Here is a 17,558-nt window from a genome sequence, read left to right as displayed (position 1 = left end):
GGCCCTGACAAGCATATATGGGTACCCCAAGACACATGATTAGCCTGCAAGTCAATGAGTGAGGCCAGCTTTGGAAAGCCCTGGGGCAGCCTCCCTTCCTTTAAAGGACTAGAAAGAACATCAAGGCATGGTGGGTGAGCAAAGGGGAGGGTTCCCCACAAGGGCAGACCAGGTTAGGGCCATGTGATCACCAGGGGTATCATGGTCACCCCCTGGGACAAGCACTTTGTTACAGTGCTATTATGGTATTCCCCAGTGCTCACTGCTACCTGTACTGGATGGTCTCTGATGTGGTTGAGGCCCGGAGCTTCGTCATGAGTATTCGGACAATGTTGAATAAAAAGATAAAATTGATCTGGAACAGACAAAGGAAGGATACTCATTAATACAGAAACATCTCCTGCACCTCACCTACCCCTCCATATGTCATGCCAACAATCAGAAGTCTACCTTGCATGTTTTATGCCCTAGGCAGAGATACCAGGGACTGTGTGTATGTGTGTGTGGCTGTGTGTGTGTCTTACTGGTCCTAGAAACTCAAAGACCCTGGCTGCTGTTGCTACATAGCATGGGATGTTGCTGCTGCAGCGCAAAGGCTCCCATTCCTCCCATTCTGGCATACCCTCTGAATCACTGCCTGGAACTAGCGCCCCACTCACCCACCCCTAGTTACACTATTGTCAATAATCCCCAGAAAAGTCTATGGGAGAAAATGTCCCATTCTGGATGACAGCTCATAAAAGATTTTGGGAGTCTCTGTGGAACAGCAAAGGTATCTGCTGACTTCCCAGCCCCTGGACACCTACAGCTTGTTTTCAATCTTGTGTAAACTTTGCTGTTTGGTTTTCTTCTATTCCCTAGCAGGTATCCATCCACAGGGCAGAACGGTCAGAGCATTAGGAAGGGTCTACCTAGACCCACACTGCACCTAGGATTGGCATGAAAAGGGTCAGCTCGAGACCCATATTTTCTTAATAACCTGGACCTTTCAGGACACTGCATGCAACTGGACCTTCAGGAAAGCTGGCACAATCACACTGCTGGCCTTTGGAGTGAAATGTTGCCAACAGCAGTATAGAGATAGAAGTTCTAATTTATAGATACTCCCTAACAGGAGATTGAGTGAGTTGGGACTTGAGAGGTGGGCCCTTATAGAGCAGCTAGTTAGGAGTCAGTGGGCACATCTACACAAGATACTGACTGCACAGTAGCTGAAAAATACTGCACAATAGCATGTCATAGCACAGACAATACGCTACTGTGCAGTATTATTAGGTTATTGTGCAGTAGTGTCACTTAAAAGACATTTGCCAGCACTACTATGCAGTAACTCTGGTTACTGCACATTCATTTAGTACTTGTTATTACAAATAATGCGCAGTAACGACTGTGCAGTAGCATCTTGTGTAGATGTGCCCAGTTACTGAGAGACAGACCAAGGTTCTGTACATGTTGCATATTGCTCCACAATTAAAGCATGTACTTTTTCGTTTATACACGCCTGCGTATTTATTGAGTCCAGTGATCACTACAGGCTGCTTGCAGTCAGCTGTCAAGACTATGTGAGAACCAAGGCACTCAGAAGAGATCATATGAAAGGGAGAGTCACTTCAGCAGCAGTGAGGAAAACGTTCTGATGGTTTGGATGAAGCAACTAGTCTGATGGCTACCTGCTGCAGACTGTGCTCTGTGGTGGGATAAAGGGCAACAGGCCAAAGAACTGACTATGGAGGGGAGCAGCTAGATGATAAAACACAAGGATGTGGCAAGGATCTAAAGCCAGTTAATGGATGCAAGACAGCAAAATGGAAGAGCAGTGACCCCCGGCTTAAACCAGCTCAGGAGGGCTATGAGCATCAATGTTAAACAAAGAACAGCAACAATCAACCCACACCCCTCAGTGAACTGTAGTGGCCACAGGCCAGGTCAAAAGAGAACAACTACAACATGAAGCTGTATGTGCTGAATGAGTGTAGCTGAAAACATTGCAATTATTCACAGTCGCAGGGAAGACACACCCAGGGCATGCAGTCAAAAACCTAAATTAAGTAACATTATGTGTTATTATCTCAGGGTTGTGCTCTGAGAGTCACTAGAGTGGAGTACAACACATGACTGGTTTCTCTGGTTGTTAAACTATGGGACAAAAGAAGGAAATCAGGACAAGGACCTCACCAAATACCCTACAGTCAGAGGAAGGTGCACTGAGCTTTGCACTGGTAGCTCATGAGCTCTACTGTTACTGCTACTGAAGGCTGGTTGTAATTCTGTGCAGATGCCAGCTTTTTTAGGGTATGTCTGAATGGCACAATGCAGAGCCACATGGCGGTACCTGAGCTAGCTTCAGCACCAAAAGCAATACAGTAGGATTAGCATGGCGCTTCTTCAAGTCCTCCTGAAGCAGGGTATATTAGGTTGGGTGGGGCGATATGTTCATGTGGTTATACTGTTTCCAGTACTAGCACTGGCCCTTTCAGAGCTGTTTTGGGTATCTCTACACATCATTGCATTGTGCCTTCCTCAGAAATACTGGGGATTTTGACTGAGGTGTGCCAGTGCTCCTGCTTGGACTTAAACCCAGAGGTTCCTGGCTAGAAGGTCTTACCCTTCAGCTCAGGGTCAGGCCAAACACCATATTTTAGAACGGGAAGGAATTTTACTTCATGGTCAGATTTGTGCAGACTGTGGGGGGTTTTTGCCTTATTCTGTAGTGGGGGACATGGCCCTTTTCCTTGGATCTCTTGAGCATATTTTCAACAACCCTTGTAGCAGCACTACACTGGCTGCTCTTGTTCCCTTGCTTTACCTGTGGCAGGTTAGGGTGCTATGTCTTGTGGTTGTATCAGGATTGACTGTGTAGTTTTAGTAATAGGTTGGACAATGGATTCGTATAGGAACGTTCGGACAGGAATGATGATACCATCTCTGGTGAGAGGCTGGACTAGATGACTTATGGAGGTCCCTTCAAGCCCTACTTTTGTAAAACTATATGATATTTTTGCTGGCCAAGGCCTCAGGCCCCAGCGGAGCATCTTTTCTAGGCAGAGTTCTGGAAAGAGCACAGGAATCTCATGCAGCAGCTTCCCACTTTATCCACTCAGCCATGCTGCCTTTCAGAACAAGTAGGGAAAAACGTGCATGCTTTAGCTATTCCATCACTAAACATGACTCCAACCACTAGAGAACACTCACTGTCCTTGAGTCTGCAGTCTTGATCTCTGATACTCTACTACTACAGAAAGATTATTTGTAATCCAATGGCAAAGCATGTGCTGTGTCCTGCTGTTGGGCAGTCTGCAAGAACATCCTGTCTGCCATCTCATGGGCAGGATTACTACCCATGGTGATCTTTTATCTCAGGCCCTGGATCAGCCAGAACCTTAGGGCACTAGGTGCTATTGCAAACTGGGAAATACTTTTAGGGTACTCTGGTCACTGACAGAAAGTCACTGAGGTAACCTTTCAGCATCTTGACAGAGTCCCCAACACATACTATGACTGGTACAACTTCAGTTACTGGGTTGTTTATTATTACTATTGTTTATGAACTTATTGGCTCAGGAGCAAGCAAGATGAGGGCCCTGCTGGCTGGCACTGCAGTGCACACATGATATAGCAGGCAATCTTTCCTGCGAAGAGGTTCTAGTCTAAATAGAAAAAACATTTCGGTTTAGGGTGACGGAAGGGCAGAACACACCAACTGAGTGAAGATGGGAAGGCAGCAAAGGGCCATTCCTTTCCAGGTGGAGGTACAGGATTTGGTGGGAGGGATCCTCTAGATGGAAGGAGGAGGAAAGGGAACGGGGGCATGGATACGATGTGGATGAGGGGGATGGGACAGAGAAGAAGAGAGGCAGATAGGCTGTGAAAGATGGAGACAGTTGGTTCCAAGTGAAGGAAGTCCAGTCACTGCTGTGGGAAGTACTCTAGTAGCCACCTCCTTTGGTGACTTCTGCAGCTGCTCAAGTGCCTGGAAGCCATAACTGGCTCCTCATGTAGCCATTCCTCAAGGCCATGGGCAACTGGTGCCTCCTGAGTCGGGGGGGCACTTGCCCCCCCCCCCCCCCCCCCCCCTCCCCCCCCCCACCCCAGCAGACAGTCAGCATCCCTGGGGGGATGTCCCTCCCGTGGCTGATTCTGCTGACTGGGGGGTGGGGGAGTGTCCCGCAAGGCTGATCCCGCTGACCTGCAAGTGGCAGTGGAGTGCCACTGGCACTTCCAGATGAATGTGATTGGCCACAGGGGGACTGCTTCTCCTGGTGCCAGCACCCGGCACTCGGGGCGGGGTGGGCATCAGTGCTCTCGCCTGCCCCCCTGTGCAGGAACGCTGCTGTCAGGGGGTGCACTGGTGCTTTCAGGGGATGTGCATGCACCACCATGCACCCCCTATGCGTCGCCACTGCCCAAGGCCCCCGTGGCTTCCATTGGTCTAGTTGCAGCAGCCTGATGGGGTGGGACAGACTCAGGGCACAGATGCTGCTGACAGTCCCTTACAAGAATTTGGTTTTCATAGATTCATAGATGTAGGGTCGGAAGGGACCTAAGTAGATCATCAAGTCCAACCCCTACCCTGGGCAGGAGAGAATACTGGGCTCATATGACCCCAGCTAGGTAATTATCAGGCCAGCTAGGTAATTATCAAGCCAAGTTTTCCAAGTTTTCTTCTTCTTAAAATAAGGAAGCAGCTGATACAATTCACTCAGTGAGAAAAAAATCTTAAAAGCAAGGCTGATAGCTGGAAAACTTCATCTGTAAATAGTGGCGTAACACCATGGGCGACTGGTGCTGCCTTAGTCGGGGGTGCATGTGCCCCCCCCCCGTGACCAGTCAGCAACTGGAGGGGGGGAATCCCCGCGGCTGATCCCGCTGACCGGGGGGATGGGGGGTCTCCTGCAGAGGCAGCCAATTGCTCTGGGCACTTCAGTTGCCTGCCTGAAGGTTGTCACCAGAGGCTTCAGAGGAAAGTGAAAAGAAAAACTAAAGTGTATGCAGTACACTTTGTGGGGTTGCATGATGATGCTCACTCAGTGTGTTCACATCTGATGGGCTCTGTTTACAAACAGAAAGGTATCTTTTTAGGCTACTGGCTATGCCAACTCCTCCTTGGATCGGAGACTCAAGTCTGGTCCTTTTCTTCGTCATGCTCTCCAGCAACATTTTTCACATGTCAAATTATGCCCTTGGTGTTAGGCCTACAAAACTGTGCACTAAGAAGCAAATTGTTTATAAATACCTTATTTTCTTTGTAAATTACTGGAATGATTTCTATTAATCTTTGGTTTTGTAAGAGATTAATGGTGGTACTGCTAGCAGATACCAAAGCCTTTTAAGTCCCAGGCGTAAAGCATGGCTGGGGCTAGTGATAAGAGGGGCAGGAAGATGCCTGCTGGGTTTTTAGATCTCAGATTGAGCTTCTGAGCCTGGAGGAAGCACAGGTTGTAAATTCATTGTGAAAACTTGTTTTCAAAAGAAAAGTGGATTTTTTAACTTAGCAAACATCTTTGTGAAAAGTGACAACTTTTCTTTTAAAATATTGCTAGAAATCTGAATGCCTGAAAATTAACAATTTTAAGGTGAAAATATCCTCATTTTTGGTACTTTTCCGTCAAAATCAAAGCTTTTTTTTGTGCAAAAAGTTGAAATCTTTTGCATGTATGTGCAGGTGTGGGTGTGAGAGGGTTGAGGGGCATGCTATAAGCACCACTGTTCTGCACAGGGGAGAGTGTGAAGGGGAGGAATATTCTTCAGCCAACTCGATTCAGAAGTTAGACAAAGTCTCCTGTGATTTCCTAAGTTGTCTCTTCTTCTAAAGTTCACTGGGATAGCTGAAGTCTGTTGTGTTGATACATGGTAATTCTGGTGTATGGCTTCATCTGAAGTCTCCCTGAACACTTGCAGATGTTAAAAACCCCCCTCAAAACATGCTTTACTGGAAGAAGCAACACATTAGTTTGACCCAGCTCTGCAGTTTCTGTATAGATTGGACACTTCAGTGGGGCTTTTTTGCACTTTTTGCTAAAGCTAAGTCAATCAACTATTAGATAAAAGTGCCAAAAAAGCCCCACTAAAGCACTCAATTTATACAGATGTTGGGCAAGGCAAGTCCAACTAAGGCACTGCCTCTTCTGGGCATGTGTTGGGCTTGGTACAGGAGCATGCGGTGTTTAACATAAAGCTCCATTTTGTTTTGTTTTTTAGCATCTGCAACCAGCCTTTGTGCTCTAATAATCTCCGTGGGTGCTGGAGAAAAAATGATCCTCCATTAAAACTTAGGGTATAAGTCTTAGAAAGTCAGTTTGGACCTGAAGCTTCCCCAAGTTTTAGAGGCTACAGCCAAGGTTGGGGATTTTGACTGTGGTATACCAATGCTCCTGCTGGGACCAAAGCTGGAGGTTCTGGGCTAGAGGGTCTTGCTCCACTGCTCAGGGTAAGACTGATTGCTGTATCTGTCAGGAAGGAATTTTATCTCATGGTCAGACTGGTATGGACTATGGGGGGTTTTGCCTTCCTCTATAGCAGGAGATGTGTCCCTTTACCTGGGATCCTCTGAGCATATATTGACAACCTTTATAGAAGCAAGACATTGGTTGTCGTGGTTCCCCTGCTTTACCTGTGCCAAGTTAGGGTGTTATGTCCATGTTGTATCAGGGTTGACGCAGAGTTTAGATTACGGATTGTATAGGATGGTTTGGATAGAGATGATACTGCCTCTGGAGGTCCCTTCTAGCCCTACTTCTCTATGATTCTATGATGGTTGATGCTCCCTGTAATAAAAATTGTATCTACAGTAATTGTCTTTGCTGCCTTTTGGACATGGCACATCTCAGATTGCAAGCCAGGGACCACATCTGTTTCAGAGCGTGCACAACACCCAGCACAATAGTCCCTCAACTGATCATGTTAAAGCTCAGGGGAAGAGGTATCAAAAAGAACCACTCAAAGCAGAAAAAGTGGCTACATTAAGGTAGCTCATACAGCCTTAAAGCAGGCAAACAAAACTGCCTTTTTTTTCAAAATTTTCCTTTTTTTAAATGAAAAATTACAATTGCAAACTGGGAGACAAGCATCTTTGGTTAAAACATTTTGATTTTCAAAATCTGTTTCAATTAAAATTCCAGAGCTCTGGGAAAAAGTGTGTGTGTGTGTGGGGCAGGGAGGGCTTGGGGGTAGGTGTTTATTTTTCAGTTAAAAAATAGACAAGCCCTACCCTGCTTTTTGAAGATAAATGCTGATCCAGTCTAATTCTGAGACAGTCTTTAGTGATGTGATCACCTATACTGTTTTTCTCATGCTGGCTGTCTTATTCAGCACACACGATACATAGGGCTCAGGAAATGAGACTTTTGCATAGATCATCTTCAAAGCACTTTACTGGAGTGAAATGAAATGTTTAATCTAGACTGTTTAAGAGGGAGAGAGATGAGGAGGGCAGAGACAGAGAGTGACCTGGAGAAGCAGAGTTAAAAATGAGAGAGGAAGAAGGGTAGAAAAAGGTGTGAAAGAAAATCAGGATAAGGCGAATGAAAAAGGAAGAGAAGTGCAAAGGGGATTTTGGGCTCCTCCAGGCAAGAAGAAGGAGCTGGTGGCTGAAGGCTGCTGGTTCAATCCAGTGCCTTCCTGACTGCTGTTCCATTAATGAGGTCATGGGGAGAGCAGCATACTAACCCAAGCACAATTGACACAGATTAAAAATGGTCTAGCTACCTAAGGGCTAAAAAATGAAAAGCAGGGCTCTATTATTCAGAGAGATAGAGGGGATGCTGGCTGGTGCAGGTGATTAAAAACCTGTAGGTATTAAAGCTGTTCCACAGGAAGGAAGGTGAAGCTGTGGGGATGTTTACATAGCTCTTCCCATGAAAGCCCAAATCGGTTCCTTAGGGCTGCCACTCTCTGGCCAATTCTCTTGACACAACCTGATTCCAGCCTTTCCCTGAGCAATGTCAAGCCCTGCCAATTCAGGTCTCCTGTTTATAATGGGTAGGTCATCCAATAAAAGACCAAGAAGCCACACCCTGTGACCGGGATGCCTCAGTACTTAAATACTTCACCAGGGCTTTGCAAAAAACTTATGTTCAAGGTCCTTATTCATTTTTGGTCAAATGGACTCAAATGCCTAACTGACTTTAAAAGCAGGGCTACTTGGATGAAGACTGTCTGACCAGCTTTGTTAGACAGTGTAACAGACACTCACCCTACTATGGTTTTAAGGAAGAAAAAGCAACTTTACAGGAACTGAGAACATCCTGGCATCAGCGTGAGATCAGTTCTATCCCTTCTCCTGGATGGTCACTTTGCTCCCTGTCTTTGGAGAAGCCCTCCACATCCTCCCTCCTCTGTTCTCTGTCAAAAACAAACTATATAAAGGGTACAAAGGGCAATGCTGACATGGAGGTGCAGGATGGCTAAGGATGTGTGAAAGGGGATCTGGGACAGGTACTGATGAAGACATGTCAATACCAGTACTTAACTGTTGTACATACTATGGTGGTGCCTAGGGACTCATGGTCCTCAGCAGACAGCAGGCCTCTACTGTTGGTTATCAGCAGCAGACCAAGTGGTTATCAGCTGAGGCAGAAGGCATCAGATTCTGGGTTGGGGTTTAGCTTGGAAGGGTTGAGCATTCTGGTGATGGGCTTGCTTGGTTAGGCTGATTGTTCTAGGTACATTGTGTACTAACTGTCCTGATCACATGGGGTGGCTACACACGAGCAGCGAGGCTGTTCCAACACACTGTAATTACAGCACGTTGGAGCAGACTTGATTAACTGAGTCCAGCAGACTCCAGCGTCTTGTATATCAGTGCTCCTGCTTGGCAAGCTTTAGATAAAATGCTTCCGTTGCCATTTTTAAGCGCGGGGACGCTGGCACACGAGATGCTTTGGGTGCTTTAATTAGAGCTGCTCAGAATCGCTCTAATTAAAGTTCCCCCTCTCCCACCTCCACTCCAGGAGCACATGTATAAATTCCCTAAAAGAAGTTTTGGTCGACTGATTCTACTCCTGCACTGGCAAGTCCTTACTATCTCTATCCTGTCACTCTGATGCCTCTTAATCTGTGTGCTGGCAATATGCAACTGCCAGGAAATGTATGTGCATGCTTCAGTTTGTCCCATGAGAGAGGTGGAGCATGTTAGACCTTCTGGCTTGCCCTGGGTCTGTACAGTACTAGGCTATTGGAATCTCTGTGGTGGTCTGCAGCCTGAAGTCATTGGATACACTGAAAAGTGATTTCCATTGCTGAAGCCCATCAGAAAACTGACTTTGTTTTTTGCCCCGCAAAAATCCAGTGATATTTTTCACTGGGTAAATTTTCAGTGGGAAAATGTTGGTGATAAAACTGGTCATTTCCCTGGAGAGCCATGTCTGCCCAGGTAGACACTCTCCTACAAAAGATAACAAAGGGCAGCTCTATGGTCTCTGGCTGAAGATGCCTGAGCAGCATCAGGATTAACATCCGCATCAGAATTAGGTCACAGTGAAACCCCTGGGAAGAGGACAGGAGGGGAGCAAGAGTATCTGCTCTTACCAGGAGCACCAGGATCATAGGGCCTTGGTAGATGTAATCAGTATAAACGCCTGCTCGCTTCCCAAACCAGCATCTGCAAGGTAAATGGATGGGATGGTCAGAATAAGGGCCATGCAGGGAGAGTTTAGGCACAACAGTCATGATCCTTTGCATCCATCACTGGGACTGTGGGGTGGCTGGAACAAACCCCCTCCCTGCTCAGGGGATCCACCCCATGATTTACAGTCTTTGCTGCCACCAGGGGCCTGCCTCTTCTCTGTGACATGGGTATAAATCAGATAGAGATACTGCAGAGACCAGAAGGAGTTACACCAATTTCAGATCAGCAGCCATCCCCAATTGATTTACTAGATAGCTTACTATGTTAACATTGCATCTTAGCCTAGTGAGGCCAGGGGCCAGCAACACATATCAGGTGCCTGGTGGGAAATGTGCTAGTCACTAAGGCCAGAATATTCAGCAGTCCTTGGTTTGCATGTGGGTTGTGAAATCAGTGGCCAGCTTTGCAGGAGAACTAAATAAGGTGGGCCCAAAGGGGCAGTAGGACATTCGGAGAAGTGGGCCCTGAGTTCTTTTGGGAATTTGGCCTGACCTTTATAAAGCCTACCAAAAGTACAGACAGCACCAGAAACCCACCATGGATGTGGGAAAGATAGTTAAAAACATCATGGGTGCCATGCATTTCTATGGCCTGGGGGTTACAGTGGCCCAAAGCACATTAATTACTGCCTGTCCTGGGTTTGTTCTCAACACAACAAAACAATTGGTCATGCAAGCGCCTGATCTTCCTGGACAACTCTCCTTTGTCTTCCCTAAAGGGGACCATTGAAGCCCTGACTCCACCAGGGGGATGAGCCCTATGGCAGTCAATCTCAAAATATTCACCCCCCACCAGTGGTATCATAGCATGTACGAATGGCATCATGAACCGCATGGACATTCACTTATAGCACTTGGCCCTGCATCAGAAGCAGGGTCACAAGCTGACCAGAAATGGGGTCATCCATTCAAAGAGTTTAGGAACTGCTGGCCTATTGTTGATCCTCATGAAAAGTCCCACTGACTTAACTGAATGGAGAATGCAAACCCAAACCAGTCCAAAGAATGCCAAAGGCTGTGTGAATGCTCTGATGCCAGGATAGTTTAAGGCCCCCTCTACATGAAAAAGACAAATTGGTATAACTTAAATTGTTCTGAAAATCCATTCAGGCCCCGAGGTCCGTGTTTTGATTTGCAGGGGACCTCAGTTCATTGCTGCTGCTGCAAATCAGGCCCTCACCTCATTGTTTGCTGCTAAGCCTTTTTCACAGAGCCCTGGGATTTTTTGAAAATCTGGCTCCAGATGATCACAGACTGACAATCTCCTGGGCCCCCAACTCTGATTTAGTTTTTTAGTGGCCTTTTATCTTAAACTTATTCCCAAACTACTGGGGTAGGCCTGCTTCAAACTGACATCAGGAGCATCTATGCAGCCTTTAGCACTGCTTTAATTCACCCATTGCTGCCAAGAGCTTCGGACTCAATCACTCCAAAAAAAGAGGTACACATCTGTGGGCAGATGACTCCTTCTAGCTAAACTAGGGTGGAGTTACCTACTGGATGGAGCATTGGGATTAAGGAGAGCCAGGTGCTACCTGGAGCTTCACCAGCCTCCTGTGGGGTGTCCCTGCACAAATTGCTCTCTCTCAGAGGGCGTGTCTACACGTCGCTTTATGGTGACATTAATGAGCCGTGTTTTAGTACTTCCCTTTGGAAGTACTAAAACACGGTGCAGTAACCACCTGTACTGCACCGTACAGACGGCGCACGCTTAAGTTTTCGCGCTATGTTGTCATACTGGTACAGTATAAGCGGGGAGCACACCACTATGGCGATGTAGCTAACGATCATGTGTAGACCCGCGTGATCGCTATGTCACTGTAGTGCACCATACAGCAACATAGCGTGTTGTTAGGTTGCTAGGGAAGATAACTCCTCTGTACAGCAAGCTAAACTGTAAGGTGTGAATCTATGTAAGGTATACATCTAAAGCATTGCCCTTACATTGGACCAGCTCTTCCTATGGACACTCTCTTTCCAGTAAGAGTGCTTTTTTTCAGGGTTAGCTTGGAAGCAGGTTAAACTAAACTAGGAAGACCCCATAGAGAGAGCTGTGCTGGCCTAGTGGTTTAACTCTCCTTGTCTAATTTATGCTAGTATAACATCCTATGAAGGCCAGGTTTCAGAGTGTCTGCTGGAGCTTTGCACCTATATATATATTAAACCAGTGCATCATCTGTTTGTGTAGGAAGAGCTGTAGAGTTACAGGGTAAAGCTGGGGCTGAAAAAAGAGGCAAGCTGCCATTCACCTAAATAGGCTCCTTTTAACTCCACAATACAGATGATGAACACATCAGGTTCCCGCTAAGCCCTCCATTAGCAGGTCTCTGTGAAAATGGCTCAGGTGGTGGCAGTTTATAGCTCTGCCTGTAGATTAAATCCCAGCTCCATTTAACAAACATTTTGTAGGGACTCTGGCTGAGTCTAAAGTCTCATTTACTGTTTTAAGAGAAAGGTCCAGCAACAATTAGCCACTAAAAGTAACTTGCACTTGTGCAGCGGAAAGAAAGAAAGCAGGAAAGGAAGAAAGAAAATATGCTGTCTTTCCCCCAGCCCCTTGTATGTATCTTGCCTTGTAAACTCTTCAGGGTAGAAAGCATGTCCATGTCTATATTTGTACAGCACCTAGCACAACAGATATCCTGAGTGGGGCCTCTGCAATAGGAACAGTTTGATGATGGTGGTGGTAGCAGTAGTAGCAGAAATCAGGCTTACTTCTCATTGTCATAATACAGCTTCCCAATTGCCCAGGCAACAATGACTGGAAAGGGGATACCTGTCAAGGACACACATGCAGATGTCAATGTTAGCAGTGCAGCATATGTATGGATTTCTGACCCAGATCCTGGGAGCCCCAACATTAGTGTATATCTCAGAGACACCCCAGAAACTAGCTGGAAGTTTTTTTCCTTTTTAATTCAGATGAAGTTTCCAAATTAAAATTTTTGAAATAAAAACAAGAGGGGGAACATGTTACTGATGTTTCCATTACATTTCCCCATTTTTCACCCAATTGTGGAGGGCCTTGTACTTTTAAAATTAAAAATAAATAGAAATCAGGTAAAAAAAAAAAAAGCATACAATGTAGTGAAGCATGAGGGGCTGCTTCTGTCCTCCTCAGCCACTCTCCTGGTGGGATCCACATTGAGTCCTATGCATACCCAGCTAGGGCTCTAGCTACTCTGCAGTGCAGATGTGCACAAAGAGCTGATTGTCTCTGATCTCCCCAGTGAAACGCCAATTCTGGGGCAGTCACATCACAGAGATGTCCGGCTCACAGACCAGGAAGGGAGCTGGCACAGGACCACCCACTCCCTGTTGCAGACAGGCTTATTGCCTCTGGGCACTGCCAAGTGCATGGGGCCCCATAAGCCATTAACTCTTTGGTACAGCCATCTGGCCTACCAGAGATGAGGGCCCCAGACTAACACTGAATCTGTTCACTGGAGCTGTACCAGGCAGTTATGCCATGCTGGTAAACCTTCATGGGGGTTAACCTGTGGGGAATGTTGGCAGCTGGTTTATGTGGGCTCCCTGCATATAGTGCTGGTGCCCATGTGGACAAACTTATCCTGAGTTGGTGTGATGCCTGCTGTCTTGGCTGATGCACTTAGGATTAAATTGGGGCCCTCAAGAGCTAGAAGCATCAGCTGCTACAGCTTATGCTGAAAAGGCAGCTCCTCAAGCTGGGCAGACACTATGCATGATGAACTGGCACAGGGGGCACCTGTAGTAGACACCCACCAGCAGGCTGCATTAACAGCTGTAATGAATTCCCTACCATCTGCCTCCAACCTGGAGCAACAACAGGTGGAGCTGAGAAGGTACACCTGTAGTGCAACATGTTCCTGGTAGCTGCTTGCTAGCCGACCCCAGTCAGCAAATATCTTGCTCAGATGATGAGTGGCACTGGCCCAGAAGCACCATCTCCCCCTCAGCCCTTCTCCCAGATACTCACACCAGCCGATACAGATGAACATCCACTTGCGAAGCTTGTCTGTAGAGTAGGTGAGAACAATGGCTGTGTGGAGGTAGCAGCCCTCACCAAACATCCAGAAGAAGTTGGTAACATGGAAATAATTGTAGGCAGCTGTGACCAGACGGCACCAGACCTGCCATGGCAGCAGTCGGCAGGGGTGAAGGAGGGAAGAACACAGAGGAAGAAGGCAGGACTGTCAGAAGCAGTGCCACAAAGAGACAACACATCAATATCTGGGACCCTCATATCAGGTCTTAGGCCTGCCTTCCTGGCTGCGTGATGCAGCTGTACCAGGAAATGCACAACCTTTCATCTCAGTACTTCACAAAAGCAAGCCAGGGGAGGTGCAAAGCTCACCACCAGGTCAGAGAGGGGAAAGTGATGCATAGAGATTATGATTTGTACAAGGTGACTCAGATACTAAGTGGCAATCCAGCTCCCTGCTTTAGGCACTAAGCTGTCTGTTTGCCTTAATATCCAGATGCTTTAGTTGGTCACAGTTCCCATGAAGTGGGCTATAATTCTTATTGCATGGAAGGGGTGGAGGCACAGAGCCCCTAGCTTTGCTTACAAAAGATCCTTGGGGAGCAGGAGGTTCAATGCTGGTCTCCCCAGTCCTCATGGATGATCTAATTGTCCTCTTACTGCCCAAGCTTCTCCCAGACCTCTTGCCTTCCACACACAGATAGTAACAGGCAACCCCTGCTCAATGGTAAGACCAAACCCAGGTCCAACTCTCAGGGCACATCCAGACAAGAGTGGATGTTTGTTTCCCCAAGGACAAGTAGCAGCAGCACACCCTGTGTTGCTGCTATTTGTCCCCAGGGAACGCCGGTGCCATGTACGCTCTGGCGTGTGGCAGGTTACCCTGGGTGGGGTAGGGGAGGCTTGGGCCAGCAACTGTGCTGGCCCCAGCAGCCTCACCTGGGGTCCTGGGGGCCTCCCAGGGCTGCAGCCATGGCAGGAAGTCTGGCTGGCAGCCAGAATGTGGTTCTGGCTGGTCGGGCTCCAATTTTGAGTGGTGCACTTTGCCACCACGTGTGCTGTCCTGCTTTTCTTCAGTGTGGGTTTTTTTTTGTCCCCGGGATCTCCTGGGATCAAACCCCACCCCCTGCAAGGTAGCAGTGTGGGTAATGCCTGCATGTGTGGTGTGTGGTGCTGCAGAGAGGTCTGCGGCACCACATACTGCACATCCACACTCGTTTGGATGTGGCCTTAGAGTGCATCTCTCCAGGTCAATTCCCTGCAGAGAAAGCTCAAGTATAGGTATTTTTCAGGGCTACTCTGGACACTGACAGACTTGATTCCTTTCCTCACCAATATTTTTATGTCTCCTTCTCTTTCCCATGTACAGAGCATGCAACTCCCCTTTCATGCCACCTGACACAGCTCTGCTGAAACCACACAGAGCAGGCAGAGAGCTGTTAGCCCAGGAGGAGAACCCACGTCCCATTCTCTCTCTTCCCGCAAGCCCCAGGGAATGATAGTCATGGCCAGGTGAACACTTCATTTCTTTCTGCAGCCTGTGCAAAGCTGCCATCTGGGATGCCTCTCCCTCCCCCTGTCCCCTCCCCTCCCCTCCCCTCCCCATCTCCAACCAATTAACCAGGCTTCAAATTCAATCAATTCCCCATTATTCTTAAGCTCCCAAGTACTATTGGATATTAAGAATATAAATGCCTCTTGAACTCCACACAGCAGCTGCACAGATCCTGGATATTGTGAAAGGCCAGATGGGAGAGTGCAGGAGCTAGCCCTGGCATGACAGGACAGAGTGTGCCCCAGGAGGGAGAAAGCAATGCCAGGGAATTATTTCAGTGGTGACTGGGACTGGTTCTGTACTCACTGACTCCTGGACTGGGGCTTATGTGGGATGGGGTTAAGGCATAATTTGGTTTCTGGAAAATGACAGAACAGCACAGAACACAAGTTTGTTTCATCCTAACAGTTTGCAATATGCAGACATTGCTCTCTCACTCCCAAACTAACCCCTGACTTCTTCTGGGACTATGAGAGATGCAGAAGCATGACATGAGAGGGCAGGACCAAAAACCCAGATGAGTCCAGCCCCCACTCCTCTCAACATGGAATGGGAGGGGCTCACGGCTGCTGAGTGGGGTTGGACCAAAGAGCGCAAGAAGGAGCTGGATAAGCTACCTTTGCCCATGCATCACAGCTGGGGAGAGGCATAGGGTGCTATGGGTCAAGAGCAAAGTGCATGAGCAGAGCTAGGGGAAGGGAGAGGAGTCCAGCCCTGGTATATCAGTGGAAGTTATGGGCCAGGAGTGAAATGTACTAGCGAAGTGTTTTTCCTGCAAGCAGGATCTATCAGCCAAAGTGGCACACCTTCTAGTACTGCCTACACTGAGCACCCTGCTAGCTAGGGCATTCACTGCTGCAAGAAGCCATGCCCAATGCTGACTACTACCTCATTCCTGCACTGGGCACTGCCTACCCTAGAACAGAAACTGAAACCATAGCTGTGGTTATGGCACCAGCTTTGTGGGGTAGAGACCAGCCCTCCTTTGTACCACCCAACTCCTTTGTCTTCCCCACTGATATGGATGCAACCCGTGTGTCATCCCTACACTGGATGTATTGCAGCCCTTCCTTGGCAGTGCCATACCTACCACATTGCTCTCATGCACCTCCGGGTTCATTGTGAGTTGTACCACGAACCACGTGGCATTTCGTAAGATGAAGGCTGTGATCAGGTTCCAGTGGATGATGTTACGCAGGCACCTGATGCTCCTGTGGACACAGGAAGGGTTGGGGGGCACTATTAGATCTCGTGGGCTGCATGTGGCAGAGATGTTGTGAAAGGCCTGCTCCTATTTCTCTCTTTCGTGATTGAATTAAATTTAGTGAAACTTTGTGTCAGAGCTGAGCTTTTCTTCTGGGTGAGGAGGGGGCAGGACTGTGGCATTACCTGACTCCTAAGAGCAGTAAGAGACATGCTGCAACTTTCTCTGTCTCAATATTCCTAACACACTGAAAACGGGTGGGAAGATATTAACTCCCTCTCCCCTGGGCTTGTAATTGCTTCCAGCTTGTAGGAGTGCGGAAGGAAGTAGAGTTGAATCATTCACTTCCTGCAATGAGGAGACCAGACAGGCAGGGAGTAGATGCCAAAACCAAGTGCAACTCGTAGGGCTTCACAAGAGACTGCTGCTCCCTGGTTCTAGTGTGGGGGTCTTAGCTCAGTTCCCACAGTTTCTTCCTATCTGCACAGATCCAGGCTGCAAAGGCAACTCATGAACTGAGCAGCCATTGGGCTTGGAGCTGGTGAGGGGTAAGCAAGTGGGCTTGGAGCTGGTGAGGGGTGTTTCTCACCTCAAGCGCATGAAGAGGACAAAGGCGACGAGCAGGGCCCCAAGCGAGACGCAGTGCCCCAGGTAGTTGATGATGACAGCGATGTGATAATGCAGCTTGCTCTTTTTCTGAGGGAGAGAAGGTACAAGTGGGGAATCAGAAGTGGTCAGAAGGTCAGGCCACTGGGCTGAATCATCAGCCCATAATGATTGGTCTTCCCTGGTATCACATGCTTTTGCTGGCTTTGTGAGAAACCCCAGTTGGAAGGACCACGGTGGTTCAGAGCTACAGACTTCGAAGAACCTTCCCAAGCCTTGATGACTTTGGCCTTGTCAGCTTCTTTGGGGAAACTGAGGGTGGCAGCACTTCTGGGTAGTGTGGAGGTGATCTGGACATGTGCTCAGCAATGCCCTTTCCTTCTGCCTTTGAAATCTGGGAGCCATTGCATGTCACACCCTCTTGAAACCCTTACAGTGGGGCTGGATACTGGGCATTTTACTGAAGCGCCAAATGCATCTCTCACCATCTAGGAGAATCCAGTGCAGTGCCCTGTTCCCTGGCCAGCATCCTAGGTTGCAGGGGCAGGAAGCTGGGCAACCCACAGATTTATGGCTTACTACAAGTACCCTTTCTTCCCCACAGC

General features: G+C 47.8%; 1 protein-coding gene across 1 annotated transcript in view; it reads right to left on the bottom strand.

Annotated features, from left to right (window-relative positions):
- The window catches only part of CRHR1 (corticotropin releasing hormone receptor 1), a 130,753-nt gene that overhangs the window by 11,920 nt on the left and 101,275 nt on the right, over positions 1 to 17,558 (bottom strand). Inside the window, exons 5-10 of the mRNA XM_025196920.1 lie at positions 16,937 to 17,043; positions 16,234 to 16,354; positions 13,583 to 13,736; positions 12,340 to 12,400; positions 9,526 to 9,598; positions 270 to 355 (exon numbers count right to left, since the gene is read on the bottom strand). Coding sequence (XP_025052705.1) covers positions 270 to 355; positions 9,526 to 9,598; positions 12,340 to 12,400; positions 13,583 to 13,736; positions 16,234 to 16,354; positions 16,937 to 17,043 — 602 coding nt within the window. The remainder of the gene's footprint in view (positions 1 to 269; positions 356 to 9,525; positions 9,599 to 12,339; positions 12,401 to 13,582; positions 13,737 to 16,233; positions 16,355 to 16,936; positions 17,044 to 17,558) is intronic.

Source organism: Alligator sinensis, unplaced genomic scaffold (genome assembly GCF_000455745.1).
Source record: "Alligator sinensis unplaced genomic scaffold, ASM45574v1 scaffold444_1, whole genome shotgun sequence".
In the NCBI taxonomy this organism is placed as follows: domain Eukaryota; kingdom Metazoa; phylum Chordata; order Crocodylia; family Alligatoridae; genus Alligator; species Alligator sinensis.
The sequence above is the reverse complement of the archived record's forward strand: the minus strand, read 5'-3'. Positions and strand labels throughout refer to the sequence as shown.